Source organism: Hyaena hyaena, unplaced genomic scaffold, assembly GCF_003009895.1.
Source record: "Hyaena hyaena isolate Hyena2069 unplaced genomic scaffold, ASM300989v1 scaffold_29, whole genome shotgun sequence".
NCBI lineage: Eukaryota > Metazoa > Chordata > Mammalia > Carnivora > Hyaenidae > Hyaena > Hyaena hyaena.
In genome coordinates this window covers 286,945-304,467 of record NW_024080661.1, presented here as the reverse complement: position 1 = coordinate 304,467, position 17,523 = coordinate 286,945, and the positions used below count along the sequence as shown (strand labels likewise).

The 17,523-nt window shown below is 39.9% G+C and overlaps 1 protein-coding gene across 1 annotated transcript in view; it reads right to left on the bottom strand.

Annotated features, from left to right (window-relative positions):
- Window positions 1-5,229: 5,229 nt before the first annotated feature.
- Window positions 5,230-17,523, bottom strand: part of TOP2A (DNA topoisomerase II alpha) — a 28,400-nt gene continuing 16,106 nt past the window's right edge. The window contains exons 25-35 of the mRNA XM_039227884.1: window positions 16,227-16,318; window positions 15,956-16,120; window positions 15,742-15,825; window positions 13,459-13,641; window positions 13,050-13,140; window positions 8,677-8,829; window positions 8,316-8,442; window positions 8,146-8,189; window positions 7,619-7,759; window positions 6,628-6,827; window positions 5,230-6,317 (exon numbers count right to left, since the gene is read on the bottom strand). Coding sequence (XP_039083815.1) covers window positions 6,189-6,317; window positions 6,628-6,827; window positions 7,619-7,759; window positions 8,146-8,189; window positions 8,316-8,442; window positions 8,677-8,829; window positions 13,050-13,140; window positions 13,459-13,641; window positions 15,742-15,825; window positions 15,956-16,120; window positions 16,227-16,318 — 1,409 coding nt within the window. The 3' untranslated portion in view covers window positions 5,230-6,188. The remainder of the gene's footprint in view (window positions 6,318-6,627; window positions 6,828-7,618; window positions 7,760-8,145; window positions 8,190-8,315; window positions 8,443-8,676; window positions 8,830-13,049; window positions 13,141-13,458; window positions 13,642-15,741; window positions 15,826-15,955; window positions 16,121-16,226; window positions 16,319-17,523) is intronic.

Below are 17,523 nucleotides of genomic sequence, written 5' to 3'. Positions count from 1 at the left end.
ATTTGGTGTGAGATGGGTAATCAGAATGTCTAGTCCTGAGTAGAAATGAAAAGCCCAAAACGGGTTAATGGTAAAATTCCTCCCTCACCTTCCCCCTCGGCGTGGATGGGAAAGGTGCGGGCGTCAGAGGCGTGGTTGCGCTGGTTTGTTTACTCTGTCGCATCACCCCCCGCCCTCCCCCCCCACCCCCCCGCTGCACAGTGTCTGACCCTTCAAACTCTTTCCAGGCCTGAAAATCCTCCGGACAGGCGACCTTCTGTTCACAGGTTGTCCCCGCTCCTCTCTCTACTCCTCCCCGCCCTCAGCCTACGGGTTCCCAATAGATCCCTCAGGTTCTGCGGTTTTATCAGCCACGGGGACCTGCTTCCCCATCAGGCCTTACCTCCTCCTTTGGCTCTATAATTATTTAAGATTAGGTTCGGCTGTAACAGCACAGCTACTAAGTCGTGGTTTAAACAAGAGAGAAGATGGTTTCCGTCTCATTCAAAAGGAGGAGGGCGGTGGGCTGTTCAGGGAGGCGGGGCAGCTCTGTGCCCCAAAGTCCTTAGGGGTGCAGGCTCCTTCCAACCCCCTCGCTCGGTGTGGTCCTCGTCCTCCACCATCCCTCCTCCGCCTCATCCCAGGCAGCGGATGGAGGAAGAGACTAGGGTGGGAGAAATTTGCGCAAAAACGGCTCACTCAGAAAGTCCCGGGAGCGGCCATGTGACCGACTGCTCACATATCATTGGCCAGGATGACCTTCCGCAAGGAAGGCTGGGAAATGTAGTTTTTCTGCCCGTAGGTGGCCTTGCAACCAAGAAAGGGGGATTTAACCCTCACTTTCACAGATCTGCTCCCGTTATTGACTTTCTTTGCGGAGGTGGGGATTCAGAGAAACTAGTTCCCCCAGGTCTGCCCCCACCAGCTCAGTAGTTCAATTTAAGTTCTCATCAGATTGGATGGTGCCCATCCGCATCGGTAATGACGATCTTTAGTCAGTCTGATTCAAATGCTAATTGGTTCTTGGAGGCACCCTAAGAGACACACCCGTAATACTTCACAGGCTATCTGGGCACCCCTTAACCCAGTCAGGTTGACACCTACAATTAACCGCCACACAGTTTTTCAACACAGCTTGTGGACATCCTCCTCAGATTTGAATGGTGCACCCCATCGGTGTGAAACACCTGAGATCGATTCCTGGCCTGGAACGAGTTCAGCATCATATCAAGAACTGTAACCCAGATATTACTTTAAAAACCTAAAAAATTATAGTTATTTTCATCCGGAAAAAAAACCATGTAAAGCTTTTTGTAATACAGGAAGATGCAAAGAAGAAAACAAAAATCGCCCCGATCTCATTATCCTAAGAAAAGCAGATGATATTTTGCTGCATCTGGCGGGTGGCCTTTCAGTGCGCATAGCATTGGTCTCAAACTTCAGTCTGCATCAGAATTAACTGGAGAGCTTCTTAAAACAGGTGCTTTTAAATCACCCAGTTCTGGAGTGGGCCTAACATGCATTTCTAACAAGCTCTCTGGTCATGCGAATCCTGCTGATCCAGGGACCACACACATGGAGGGGCACCCGTATGTACTTTACACCTTTGCTTTTCCAAGCAGAGTCTCCAAACAGCAGCACTGACATCACTTGGGAAATTATTAGTAATTCAACTTCAGACCCCACTCCAGGCCTACTGAATCAGAATCTGCGATTTCTAACAAGACCCTTAACGGATTTGTAAGTACAAGTTTGAGAAGCCCTGGTTTATATTTGAGCCTTACACTATCTAAAAGATAACTTTCCTCCCTATTTTATTGCTGTATAGTTTACACACAGCAAAATGCACCATTTTATAGTATAATTCAATGAGTATGAATTATACATTATACAGGATAGTTTTTGTATCTTTTCCCTCCTCTACCCAACACAATGACTTTCCTGTGCTCTTAAATGTTCCAGGAAAATAAGACTTTTAATGACTTTGTAGAAATAAGGATGTACCAGTGTAACCAATTCTTCCATTGCAGCATGCCTATTCTGTTCCATTTTTCACCGGTGTAAATAATACCACGATGAATGCTTTTGGACACAAACTTTTTGTTTTTCAGACTTCAGAATAATGCTCCAAAAGTGGAATTACTGAGGAAAGGGACACTGGACAGGTCAGAACAGATATCCATCACTCTAGAAGCAAAAAATGCACTAAAATTTTTTGTTTTTGGGTTTTAGAAAAAATAGCTAGAAATCATTTAAAAAATTCCCTTGCAGCAGAACAGTGGGATGCAATGTATTTTATTAAAAATTTTTTTTTTATGTTTTATTTCTAGGAGAGAGAGAGAGAGACAGCGTGAACAGGGGAGGGTCAGAGAGAGGGAGTCACAGACTGAAACAGGCTCCAGGCTCTGAGCTGGCAGTCAGCACAGAGCCCGACGCGGGGCTCGAACCCACGAACCGCGAGATCATGACCTAAGCGAAAGTCGGACGCTTAACCGACTAAGCCACCCAGGCGCCCCTATTAAATTTTTTTAAATGTTTTATTTATTTCTGAGAGCGACAGTGCGAGGAGGGGAGGGTCAGAGAGAGAGGGAGACACAGAATCCGAAACAGGCTCCAGGCTCTGAGCTAGTTGTCAGCACAGAGCCCGATGCGGGGCTCAAACCCATGAACCGTGAGATCATGACTTGAGCCGAAGCCAGACACTTAACTGGTTGTGCCACCTTAATGTATTTTAAAAGAACAAAAAGGATGCTGCATTTGGGTGGCTCAGTTGGTTGAGTGTTCGGCTCTTGATTTTGGCTCAGGTCATGATCCCAGGGTCAAGATCCGTGAGCATGGAGCCTGCTTGAGATTTTCACTCTCTCTCAAAAAATATAATAAAAGAACAAAAAGGCTTTACTAAGCTTATTGTATTATAAATCAACTAATGCATTGAATCCCTTATTTGCCCAGTAAGTATTCTTTTATAATTCTAATTGATGTAGTATGTATTTATTAAGCAATGTTTCCTGTGTAGGAAATAATTACATTCTATAAAAGGTCTGTGTATAACCAAGTTTATTAGCACTAGAATTTTTATCTTCTTGAATGTCTAGAATGAATAGTCAAGAGATGTATTCACTCAGTCTTTTAGTTAGCAGGTGCTTTACTGGGAGCAAACTTCTACTTTTAAGGTGTTTTTATTTATTTATTTTTTATTTTTATTTTATTTAATTTTTTTAAAATTTATTTCTAGGAGAGAGAGAGAGAGACAGCGTGAGCAGGGGAGGGTCAGAGAGAGAGGGAGTCACAGACTGAAATAGGCTCCAGGCTCTGAGCCGGCAGTCAGCACAGAGCCCGACGCGGGGCTCGAACCCACGAACCGCGAGATCATGACCTGAGCGAAAGTCGGACGCTTAACCGACTGAGCCACCCAGGCACCCCTGTTTTTATTTTTGATACAGAGAGAGACAGAGCATGAGTGGGGAAGGGGCAGAAAGAGAGGGAGACACAGAATCTGAAACAGGTTCCAGGCTCTGAGCCATCAGCACAGAACCCGATGAGGGGCTTGAACCCACGAACCATGAGATCATGACCTGAGCCAAAGTCGGACGCTTAACCGACTGAAACACCCAGGCACCCTGCAAACTTCTACTTTTAAAAGGTTAAAGGTTTCCGGTTCTTTTCTTTTTAAAGAGGGTTCATAAGCTTTCTTTTATTTTATAAACAAATGCATATTTACCAGACAGGGACTTCACCTCTGATTGGTAATCTGCTTTCTTCACTTAGTAAAGTCCTGAGTATCTTTTCATGTCAATCAATATTTACTATTATTATTTTTTAAATATGATCATTGTTAATGAGTACCTGGTATTCCTCATTGTACCATAATTTGTTTAAACCAAGTGATTTATCTAAAGTCTCCTGCTCATTGGACATTTAGGCTACTTGCAATTTTTTTATTACATAAAATAAGTGTCTTTTAAAAATATCTTTGCATGTGGCTTTTCTTGAAGTAATTGTAGATTTACATGTAGTTTTGAGAAACTGAGATCCCTTGTGTACTTTGCCCCTCGCTTCCCTGGTAGCATTTTGCAACATTATCTGACTAGGATATTGAGATTTCCTATGTTTCTGTGTGCTTACATGGATTTGCACATTTCAATTCTTCTCCTGAACTAAGTTTTTTTAATGTTTATTTTTGAGAGACAGAGAGTGTGCTTGAGCAGAAGTACAGAGAGAGGGAGACAGAGAATCCCAAGCAGGTTCCATGCTGTCAGCACAGAGCCTAATGTGGGGCTTGAACCCACAACTGTGAGATCATGACTTGAGCTAAAATCAAGAGTCAGACACTTAACCAACTGAGCCAAGTGCCCCTTGAACTAAATTAAAAAAAATTTTTTTTTAAATGTTTGCTTTTGCGAGAGAGACAGAACATGAGTGGGGAAGGAGGTAGGGAGAGGCAGAGAGAGAGAGAGAGAGAGAGAGAGAGAGAGAATTTGAAGCAGGCTCCAGGCTGAGCTGTCAGCAGAGCCTGAAAAGGGCTCGAACTCCTAGACCGCAAGATCATGTGCTGAGCCAAAGTTGGATGCTTAACTGACTGAACCACCCACGCACCCTGAACTAAATTTTGTAAAGTGAGGATATTTGGGACAGAGTTTGGCCTCTTTGCCCAGATTCTGATGAAAGTGCTCATTTTTCTAGATCTTCATCAACACTACCCTTGGGGAGAGGTTTCGGATATTTCTCTGTAACTCAGGATTACTTTTCTTCTGGTACATTTCTATGATTTTGTTTTTGACATCTAAATAAATATTATTTGTTTGAACTTAACTTTGGTATAGGATGTGAGGAAGGGAATGGATTTATCTAACATTCTTCTTTTTCTAAATGATTAGCCAGTTGCCCTAATTTATTGAGATCATCAAGTAGTTGTCTTGATTATCAAAACAGCTGTAGAGTAATTATTAAAAAAAAAAAAAAGACATGCATATTTGCAACTACTTACTGATGTAGGGCCAAGGCCTTCCGCGTGTGAAGGCGATGAAGGACTTTGTACCCATACCAGGCAAAGACCTGGCTGGCTTCAGGTAGGTCATGATGCCTATCTCTTAGACCTATTACTATGACCAGGAGCTATTAGGTAGGTACCTCAGCACATGATCAGAATAGTTCTCAAAAGGAAGTGAAGAAGTAAGGGAAAGGGTATATTGCAAGGCCAGGAAAAAAAAAAAAAACGGGAAAATCAATGGGTTGCAATGTTTAGAACATTTTATTAAAGTACAAAATTGTTGGAATTAAGTGAAATAGAAAAACATAGTAAATATTTACAAAAACATTGATAACACCACTCAAGTCACACAACATGTAAAAATGCAGAAAGGCCTTAAAAAGTTTAGAAGTTGAAAATTATAGAGATTTCCCAAAGTAGATATAGCTGCTCACTGCCGAGCAAAAGATCATAGAAGATTTTGGAGTGAATGCTGTCCCCCACTTTTCTGCAGTCCAGTGCTCCCTAGACATTTGCTCTTTGGTAGATTTGGACTTGGAGACAGCCCAAGGGGACAAGTCAGAGCTGCAATAGTCACATAACTTATGGTCTTTCTTCATCCTATTGACTGTATGGAGGTTATACAGACACAGCCAAGGTGTATTCCTTCAATCTTTCTAATATTCAAGAGGATATAAAGAATAGGACTAATTTTCTTATTGCTTGAGCAGAAATCCAGCACATAAAAGGCTGAGTGGGGAGTATGTGTATTACAACTATAACGTTCTACTTGATGGAAAATTACCTATAAAACTAAGGTAAAACAGAATTAATCATGCTCTATCTCATATTTACTGAAAGTAGGAAATTGAAAGGAGGCAGAGTAGATACTTTCATAACAATTCTGGCTTAATGAATGGTCAATAAACTATATTATGCTGAAGTGACCACACAACTATGTCTAGAGTCCAGAAGAATTTAAAATCAGATTCTAAAGACAAAAGAAAAGACAGTCAAAACAGACAAAGCAGAGAAGAAAACAATGCCCATGAGGTGGTCCCTATTTAGACAGTATTATAAAAAGGGAAGGGATACTTGGGGTCTACACACTTCATTTTGATGACTCTGCATTAAAACTACCTTCCCCAAACAAAATTCAGAGGGGAGGAAATTAAGGGATTCAGGTAACTCTAAAATCAGTCTTGGGCTCATTAAGACCGTTACTTAAAATAATCACATTTTAGAACAGATCATCTTCATCTGATTCTTCGAGGTACTTTATAGGTTTCTTTGCCCGTCCAGATTTGGCCCGAGGAGCCACAGCTGAGTCTAAGTCCAGATGGAAGTCTTCACTCTCCCCCTTGGATTTCTATAAGAGGAAGTCCATGTAATTTGCACAATGTTAGTCTGACAGCAACATTTCACTATAAAAAATATACGAACAGACTACAATTCAAGGAATTTCCCACCTTCTAATAAGTAGTAAGAGATAGATCTAAGACGATTCTCTTTTTGACTAAGTGGCATATTTTTAAATGTAACTGTGTTACAGTAAGTAAAAGCTAAATGGATTAGGAGATTTAAATTTATTTCCTTAAAAATGTGTCAGATTAAGAGCAAATCTTGGTTATGTATTTTCAAACAGCTATTGCAAACAGAGTGACTAGGATAACACTCACCTTGCTTGTGACTGTCTTAGAAATCATTTTCTCAAAATTAGAGTCGGAATCATCAGAAGTGGAAGGCTTCCTCTTGCGGCGATTTTTCATTTTAGGGGGATCAGGCTTTTGAGAGACCTCAGAATTCAAGCCTGGCTCCTTTTTGGTTCCTTTTGGTGCAGCCCTTTTTCTGGCACCTGTAGTGGAGGTGGAAGGCTGACCTGCAAGTCAACACAGGCCTTCATCATGTCCACTCTTAGACGGACTATTCTGTGAACTTTCTTTAGCAAACTGTTGACTGCTTACATTTAAGATAGGAAAATATCTAATAGAGCTGAAAATACATTAGAGAATCTAAACTATTCTTAAGTTTTTTTAAGTAGGTTCCACGCCCAGCATGGAGCCCAGTGCAGGCCTTAAACTCATGACCCTGAGATCAAGACCTGAACTGAGATCAAGAGTTGAACGCTTAACCAACTGAGCCATCCAGGTGCCTCAGCATCTAATTTTTTAACAGCTATATGTTTTACATTAAACCTTTGCAACTGTTTGTAAACTTTATCCCTGTCACAGATAATGAGGTACATAATACCTGGCATTTTGAGAAATATGCTGATTTTAGAACTTTTGAGCACCAGTTTTGATTATAAAGATCTAAATATATATGCTTTCGGGGTGCCTGGGTGGCACACTCGGTTGAGTGTCCGATTTTGGCTCAGGTCATGATCTCACAGTCCATGGGTTCGAACCCTGCGTCAGGCTCTGTGCTGACAGCTTGGAGCCTAGAACCTGCTTCAGATTCTGTGTCTCCTTCTCTCTTTACCCCTCCCCACTCATGCTCTGTCTCTCTGTCTCTCAAAAATAAATAAATGTAAAATAAAAATATGCTTTCACTTGGAAAAGCTTTAATTTCAATATTAATAGTAATTTTGGGGGATAAAAAACTGAAACTGGCTTGTGGTAGCCCGCTACTTAACCCCAACATTAACCCATCTGAAAGACTGAGGCTCACTTTTTGCTGCCGTCTTCTTCACCACTACCTTCTTTTTAGAAACGGGGTTTGTGATTTCAGTCTCCGCTGAGAAGTTAGCAGCCGGAGAACCTAGAGAAAGTGGTACAGTGTCCTTGGCACCATCAGCATCAAGGTCCATTACTTCAAATGGAAAGGAAAATAGCACGGATAAGCAACACATAAAAATCCATTCTTGGTCTGAATTCCCATTTAAATACCAAGTCTGTGACTTTTCTAGAATATTCAAAACATACTCATAACTTTGTTCTAATTTCTGCATTCTTCATCCAGCAGATATTTTTTGTGCCTCTAACACCCAGCAAACATGCGATGACGTTCAGCATGTTAAGTGTAAAACCTGTTTCTGTGCAAAACTAACCCTAATGAACAACGTCAATGCAATGCTAACAAGAACCCACATTTATCTTCCAAGGCAGGACTCGGATAATGTAGTTCAGATTAGAACCCAGCTAGACCCAAGTGCCCCAGTGAGGCAGACATCTCACTATTTTTAATTAAATACATACCTGATGTGGCACTCTTTGGTGGCTTCAGTTCTTTGTTAGTAGGTCTAGAATAAAAAACAACAAAACATCAACATCCTGACAACTAATTCTAAATGTGTCAAGCAACAAAGAATATATCATTGACTACTGACAACAATCATGATAAGATCCATGTTAGAGAAGGTATTTACATTGGTGGGGAAGTTTTGGTCTTAGCCGGACTAACATCTGATGGGACAAAATCCTCATCTTGAGTTTTTTCATCAAAATCTGAGAAATCGTCATCCGAATCCAAATCCACTGTAAATTTGGTTTTTGCTATAAAAAACATACATAGACAAAGAATAAATGAGGGCAGCAGAAATATGTAATCCACAGGTTGCTATCACAATTCAAGAAGATTTAAGCTTTAGTTTAATATCCTAAAAGATGCTTTAGTTTTTCAAAAACTTAATTACTGCTCTAGGATACAGTAAGTGCTGGGATTAGTGCCCTGAAACACGCTGGCCCAGATCTTGCAGCACATCTAGCATGTCGTTCACTTGTGCTTACTTGCTGCTCGCCGTGGCTCTATCTCTCGTGGGGGGACATCAAAGTCACTTTCATTACTGCTCACATCTGAGTCTGAATCAGACCAGGGGTTTCTCTTCTTTCCTTTTTTGATTGGTTTAAATGGCAACGTAGTTTGCTTCTTTGTCTTGGTACCTAGAAGGGAGATAGGAATTAACCACCTTCACATATTCTTTTTTTTAAATGTTTTTTATTTATTTCTGAGAGAGAGAGAGACAGCGTGAGCAGGGGAGGGTCCGAGAGAGAGGGAGATACAGAATCTGAAGCAGGCTCCAGGCTCTGAGCTGGCTGTCAGCACAGAGCCCGACACAGGGCTCAAACCCACGAACTGTGAGATCATGACCTGAGCCGACGTCGGATGCTTAACCGACTGAGCCACCCAGGCGCCCCAAGGATTTTGTTTTAAACAGGGAACCAATATAACCAGATTTGAATTTTAAAAAGTTCTTTTAGGTTGCAGGATAGTGATTGGAAACAGACAAGAATAGATGCAAGATCAACAAAAGGCTACTGGTGAAGTCAAGGCAAGGGAGACAGTTCAAACAGAAAAGAATGGCTAGGACAAAAACTTGAGGGTGTTTAATGGCTGACTAAGGAGGTTTAAAGTCACCAGTCCTCGTCCAAAGATGAGCAGGGCAGCACCCACATTGGTCTGATACCATCCTTCATATTGTCAGTATACCTACCTACATCACATTTCCTAGTTGAAGCTAATGTTATCCAGCCTCCTCCAACAACCTGATTTTCTATATCTCTGTCATCTAGTTCACATTTTTTTTTTAATTTCCTAATATAAGTGCCCCCCCCCACCCGCGCCCCCATTAAGGAGGTCTTCTCATTGTCCTGTGCATATTATATGCCCATTGTTCTTTTCCCAATCTAGGATACCTAAATCTTACCCACTCTTCAGGACTCTAACCCAAGTTCTACCTCTCTCACAAAGCCTCTACAATGTATATGCACCCACACCGATCTTGCCATTCTCAGTTCCTACAATGGCTAGTATATACTGCTTTAACTTTCTTTCTTGATAAACCCCTTGAAGGTAAATGCCATACTCTCCCACTTCTTGTTCCCTCACATTATTTGAGATTAATGGGAACATGAATGCTCAAAACACTCAACTGATTCATTGGTTTTACATGCTAACAGATTGCTAGCTAGGTTTAAAGTTAATATAATTTTGCATGGCTTCACATACTTTTATTATGTCTTTAGTTTAATACTAAGATGTTTCCATTTGTTTTATTCATCTTTTTATTTCCCACAGAACTGAGCACATATTATCTATTAAAGTAGATATGTGGGGGGCGCCTGGGTGGCTCAGTTGGTTAAGCGTCCTTCAGCTCAGGTCATGATCTCATGGTTCGTGGGTTCAAGCCCCGCATCGGGCTCTGTGCTGACTGCCAGCTCAGAGCCTGGAGCCTCTTTCAGATTCTGTATCTCCCTCTCTCTCTGACCCTCCCCTGCTCAGGCTGTCTCTCTCTTTCTCTCTCAGAAATAAATAAAACATTTAAAAAAAAAAGTAGATATTTGGGATGCATGGGTGGCTTAGTTGCTTGAATATCTGACTCTTGATTTTGGCTCAGGTCATGCTCAGGTTATGGGATCGAACCCCACGTTGGGCTCCACACTGAGCATGGAGCCTGCTTGAGATTCTCTTTCCCTCTGCCTCTTTCCTCCGCACGCACATGCTCTCTCTCTATCTCGAAGTAAAAAAAAGTTAGATAGTCAAGGTTAGTTTACAGATCAATCAATGGAATAGAGTTGAGAATCCATAAATAAACCTTAATATTTATGACTAATTGATTTTTGACAAGGGTGAAGACAATTTAATAGGGAAAAAAGGATTCTGACATGGTGCTGGGATAACTGGATATCCACATCCAAAAGAATGAAGCTGGACTCCTTCCTAATGCCACATATAAAAATTAATTCACAGTTCATCACAGATCTAAATGTAAGAGCTAAAACTAAAACACTTAGAAGAAAACATAGGGGTAAATCTTGACGACCTTGGATTTGGCAAAAGATTAGATAGGATACACAAAACACAAGCAACAAAAGGAAAAAGAGAAGATAATTTAGATTTCATCACAGTTAAAAACTTGTGTTTCAAAGGACATCATCAAGAAAATAAGTTAATCTAGGGGCGCCTGGGTGGCTAAGTCGGTTAAGTGTCTGACTTTGGCTCAGGTTATGATCTCATGGTTCATGGGTTCGGGCCCCGCATCTGGCTCTGTGCTGACAGCTAGCTTAGAGCCTGGAGCCTGCCTTGGATTCTGTAACTCCCTCTCTCTCTGACCCTCCCCTGCTCATACTGCCTCTCTCTCTCTCAGAAATAAATAAAAAACGTTAAAAAAAAATAAGTTAATCTATAGAATAGGAGAAAATATTTGAGAATCATATATCTGATAAAGGACTGGGATCCAGAATACATAAATCTTACAATAAATTCAACAACAACAAAAGACAAACAACTCAGTTAAAGAAATGGGTGGGGTACCTGGGTGGCTCAGTCAGTTAAGTGTTGGACTTCAGCTCAGGTCATGATCTGGCAGTTTGTGAGTTTGAGCCTCACATCAGGCTCTGTGCTGACAGTGGAGAGCCTGGAGCCTGCTTCAGATTCTGGGTCTCCCTCTCTCTCTGCCCCTCCCCTGCTCACACTGTCACGCATGCTCTCTCTCAAAAATAAACATTAAAAAATTTTTTTAAAATAAAAATAAAGGGGTGTTTAGGTGGTTCAGTCAGTTGGGTATCCAACTTTGGCTCAGGTCATGATCATGTGGTTTTTGAGTTCTAGCCCTTAGGCAGGCTCTGTGCTGACAGCTCGGAGCCTGGAGCCTGCTTCAAATTCTGGGTCTCCCTCTCTCTTTCTGCCCCTCCCCTGCTCATGCTCTGTCTGTCTCTCTCTCAAAATAAACATTAAAAAAAAAAAATTTTTAAAAATGGGCCAAGGGTCTGAATAGAGATTTTTCCAAAGAAATATAAAAGACCAACAAACAACATGAAAAGATACCCAATCATTAGCAAACCAAAACCACAAGGAGACACCACTTCATATCCACTAGGATGGCTAGAATGAATGAAAAAGAGTGGCAATGAATTAACAGTGTTGGTGAGGATGTGGAGAAACTGGAACCCTCCTACATTGCTGGAGGGAATGTAAAATGGTGCAGCTGCTCTGAAAAACAGTGTGGCATGTTCCTCAAAACGTAAAACATAAAAAATTGTATCACCCACCACAATTCCACTCCTAGGTATTTACCCAAAAGAAATCAAAACATTAAGTCCATGGGGTACCTGGGTGGCTCAATCGGTTAAGCATCTGACTCTTGATCTCAGAGTCATGAATACAAGTCCCCACCCAGCGTGGAGCCTACTTAAAAACAAACAAACAAACCAACAAACCCATGAAGTGGAAACAAGCCAGATACCTATCAACTGATGAACAAATAAATAGAATGGGGTATATCCATACTATGAAATACTATTTGGCAATAAAAAGAATGAAGTATTGATACATGTTACTACATGGATCACCCTTGAAAACATGCTAAGTGAAAAAAGCCAGGCACAATAGACCACATATTAAATGATTCCATTCATATGAAATGTCCAGAATAAGTAAATCTAGAGACAGAAAGTAGATTAATGATTGTATGTGGGAGGGGAAATTGGGAGGAAATGTAGAGTGACCATTAATGGGGTAGAGTGTTTCTTTTTGGTACAAAAAATTATTTTAAAACTGTTGAGTATACTTTAAAAAAAATTTTTTTTTTAATGTTTTATTTCTGAGAGAGAGAGACAGCGTGAGCAGGGAAGGGTCAGAGAGAGGGGGAGACACAGAATCTGAAGCAGGCTCTAGGCTCTGAGCTAGCTGTCAGCACAGAGCCCAACGCAGGGCTTGAACCCACAAACCATGAGATCATGACCTGAGCCGAAGTCGGACGCTTAACCGACTATGTCACCCAGGGGCCCCAACTGTTGAGTATACTGAAATGATTGAATGGTATACTTTAAATAGATGAATTTGATATGTGAATATCTTAATGAATAACTTAAAAAAAAGTAGATACTCAGTGAAGGCATAATCAAATGGTTACTAAAATTCTTTTTTTAAAAATATTTATTTTTGAGAGAGAGAGAGACGGAAGGGGCAGAGAGAGAGAAAGAGAGAGACAGAGACAGAATCTGAAGCCGGCTCTTCTAAAATAAATAAAATCCAAGGACAGTATTAGGGAGGTTCAAATAAACTTCAGACATAGTCCTCTATCGTGTTACGATGTGGAACGTACGAGGTAACAGGCACAATTTAATTTCAACTCTCCATTTTACTTAAAATGTTTAAATACCTGGTTCTCTTTTCTGTTTCTTCTCCAACCTTTGTTTCAGACCTTCTAGTTCCACACCGTCCTCTTGAGGGCTCCCTTCAGTATTTTCACTCTAAAAGAGAGCAAGACAAAGATGATCAAGTTCTGTCAACTTATTATTTGGAATAATGTAAGGTCAAATATACAAATATATATCTGGTCAAAGAGTGATTTTTGTCTTTTAAGTTTTGGTTAAGAGCTCTGAATAAAGGTATGGGCATGACTTTTTCAAAATACTTAAACATGAAAAAGAATTAGGTTCACAGGAAAGAAAAGTTAGGGATACAGGATAATTTACAAACTATGAGATTAGAAATTTTATAATATCATTTATTAAATTTTAAGTTGAAATAGGTTTCAAGTATTTTATGTACAACTTTTCGAGTATTACCTTAATTTTCTTTTTAATCTTCTTTTCTGCCTCTGCTTTCATCTCTATGGTCACTCGGGGGATGACTCTTTTCCCGCACGGAGAAGGCAAAACTTCAGCCATCTGTATTTTCTTCCCCTTTGCTTTCCCCCCTTTCCCAGGAAGTCCTATTTGTTCTTCTAGTTTTTCCTTTGTTTCAACAGCCTACAAAGGGGTAAAAGAAAGCAAGTTTATAAGCCAACAAAGACAATACAAAATCTAGGCTACTTATAGGAATAGAATAAAAGGCAACAGTCAGACTGATTTCAATTTGTTACATCTTAATATAAATTAAAAAAAAAATTATGTTCGTATGCAATCTCTAAATCCAGCGTGGGGCTTGAATCTCAGGACCTCAAGATCAAGAGTCACATGCTCTTCTGACTGAGCCAGCCAGGCATCCCATATTTCAAGGTAAATTTGTGATAAACTGTATAACTAAGTATATCACCAATAAGAGTGAATATATAATTAAGGCCCCTCTAAAGAACCTAAGTGTCCATCAACTGATGACTAGATCAAGAAGATGTGGTATATTTATACAATGGAATACTACATGGCGATGAGAAAGAATGAAATCTGGCCATTTGTAGCAACGTGGATGGAACTAGAGGGTGTTATGCTGAGCAAAATAAGTCAGGCAGAGAAGGACAGATACCGTATGTTTGCACGTATAGGCGGATTAGGAGGAAGCTAACGGAGGACTATGAGGGAGAAGAAAGGGAAAAATAGTTGGGGAGAGGGAGGGAGGGAGGCAAACCATGAGAGACTCTTGAATGCAGAGAACAAACTGAGGGCTGATGGGGGTGGGGGAGAGGGGAAAGAATGATGGGCATGGGGGAGGGCACTTGTTGGGATGAGCACTGGGTGTTATATGTAAACCAATTTGACAATAAACTATTTAAAAAAAAAAGAATATAAAGGAGAAGATAAACATTCTAAAAAAAAAAAAATTAAGGCCCATTTTGACAAGTGTGGAGACAGAAGATTGGGTTCCACTTTTGGTTCCACCATTTAAGCTTCTGAAGATATAATGGGGGAAACTGGGTTAGTTAGTTACAAATACATATTTGTAAACTTCAATAAAAAGTGAGAAAGGGTGGAATTCTACTTGTACATCCATACTTAAGTGTAATAATATAAAACTGCATGGTAAGCATTATAGCTTAGTTTATGAAATGCTTTTCTTATCTAAAATAATGTTGAAAAACAAAGCAAATTAGTGAGATTTAGGTTGTTAACAAAGTATCTTCTGAAACTGATTAGCTAGCCCTGAAGGTAAGTATCTTTGTCCTTTTAGGTTGCTTGGGGGACTGGGTTGGTCTTCTTACACACTTAAATTCTTTAAAAAAAAAAAAGGTTTTTTTTTGTTTTTGAGACAGAGCAACAGACATGAGTGGGGTGGGGGGGTGGGGGTGGGCAGAGAGAGAGAGGGAGACATAGAATCTGAAGCACAGAACCCGATGCGAGGTTTGAACTCATGAGCCGCGAGATCGTGACCTGAGCTGGTCAGATGCTTAACCAACTAAGCCACCCAGGCGCCCCCACATTTAAATTCTTTATCTTCTCAGGTTCAATAAGTCAGAAATCAACTCCCACCCTTTGCTCTCTTTGTCCCAAACCTTCTAGGTCGTATGCTTCCCAGCATTATTTACTTTATCCTAACAATCCATTCTTTTATGGGTTCTCTTGGAATGTTTCCTTATGCCTTTTATATTTTTTCTATTGTCTGTGAAATTTCTTGAGGTTTACTACTAGAATATACTATTTCATTAATAAAAACTCCTGGGGCACCTGGGTGGCTCAGTCCGTTAAGCATCTGACTCTTGATTTCCACTCAGGTCAAGATCTTATGGTTTTTGAGTTTGAGCCCCACATGGGGCTTGATGCTCACAGAGTGCAGAGCCTGCTTGGGATTGCCTCCCACCTCAACGCCACCCCCCCCCCCCCATGCTCGCTCTTGCTTTCTCAAAAATAAACTTAAAAATGGGGCGCCTGAGTGGCTCAGTCGGTTGGGCGTTTGACTTCGGCTCAGGTCATGATCCCGCGATTCCTGGGTTCGAGCCCCGCATCGGGCTCTGGGCTGACAGCTAGCTCAGTGCCTGGAGCCTGCTTCAGATTCTGTGTCTCCCTCTCTCTGACCCTTCCCTGCTCACGCTGCCTCTCTCTCTCTCAGAAATAAATAAAACATTTAAAAAAAAAAAAATAAACTTAAAAATAATTTTAAAAATAAAAACTCTAACACAGACATTATAAACTACACACCTCCAGCTCTTCAATAAAAGCAGCCAAGTCTTCTCTCCACAAATCTGATGGACTCTTTCTCTTTAATGTTTCCAGCTCTTGTTCCTTCATAAGATAGTCAGAAAATTAAGAGAATTTATGGTCATAAATAGAGCACAATTTTCATGAAGCAGCTTTTACTTTCACTAGTTACTAAAACAACTAAGCAACATGAACCCTCTCTACAATAACTCACTTTTTCATTTCTCAGCTTGCATAGTTCATCCTTCTTTTCCTTGGTGAGATACCAAAGAGGCATATCAAGAAGGTAGTTGAAGGTTGGTCCAGAATCTTTTACAGAGTCACCCTTTTCAGCTTCATTTTCATTGTCACTCTCTTCATTTTCTTCTTCATCTGGTACCTAAAGGGAGGAATTCAAATGTAGCTTTAACAGGACATGTAAAACAGAGACATTAAGATTATACACAGTCTTTAATAACATAGAAAAGTGCTAACCAAGAAATTACCTTTTGCTGGGCTTCTTTCCAAGCCTTCACAGGATCAGAATCATAACCCCTCTGAATCAGAACTTTAATTAATTCTTTCTTAGGCTTATTTTCTATTAAAAAAAAGTTAACATAGATAATGGTTTTGAGCATGAGGTTACACCATATTAATTCAAAAGATTAAAACTAAAAATTAAACTGTCTTTGCCTTAACATAAATTTGTATACCTTAGTATAGAGAGAAGTCTTTTCCCCAAACCACTGTGGTTGTAAATTACCCCAAGGGGGGCAGTTAAATCATATATGACACTGTTGACCTAATCATAACTCTTAAAAGAATAGAAGGACTCATACCTTTATTTCTGATAAGTCTCTACCTCAATTATACTTTTTTTTAATATTTCAACATTTGTTTGGGCAAGTTTGCCACCAACCCAACTAATAATTTCTCCATGCTGCATCCATTTCCTTTTTCTCTTCCAAGGACTACTACAGCCAATTTATTACACTTTGAGGGATATTGAGTTACTAGCTACTGATATTTCAGAATGAATTTCTGAGTGCCATCTTTTATTAACTGAAACTGATTGCATATTTAGAACTTCCATATTTTTATACTCAAGAAGACTGGATAGTCCCATTATTTCATCTAAACACAGCCTTTACTTTTAGTTTTCTTTGAGTCATGTACAATATTACTCATTTTAGCCTTGCCTTAAGCAACAGTCCTGGGAAATTAGGGAGTTGACAGTGTTAGTTTTAAAAATATTTATGAAATTGAACATGTAACTATCAAGTTAAACATTTTTGTGTACCACCAGAAAATTATTCTGTGTCATCAGGAACTCATGTTGCCATGTTTTGGGACTTGCTCCTATAACCCATAAGTTAGTTACCTAGGTAAGCCCTAGCCAGGGTTGAGCTATTTCTTTTAACCTTCCTTATATCCCAGCTTTTATCAAAACTGTTTTCTTCCTAGTTACTTATACCCTGACTTAGTTGCTTCTAGGTTTAAAAAAAAAAAAAAAAAAAAAAAATTCTGAGACATAACTCAGTCTTCAGTACATAATTTACTTGTAATATAAGCCATTTATAATCAATCCTCCTCCTAGTCTTTTTTTCCCCTATCAGACCTAACTTCTCTTCTCTTGATCACTTTATACAGGAACTTTTTCTAGCTCTCTATTCTGTCTAATGTCAACTAAATCTTGATTTCTCAAGATGCTCAATCTAAGAAAAGCTATCTTTTCCAAACTATAAATGCCTAGGTATTTAAAATAAATGCCTGTATAAGTACCCTGCTGAACTAAATGGATTT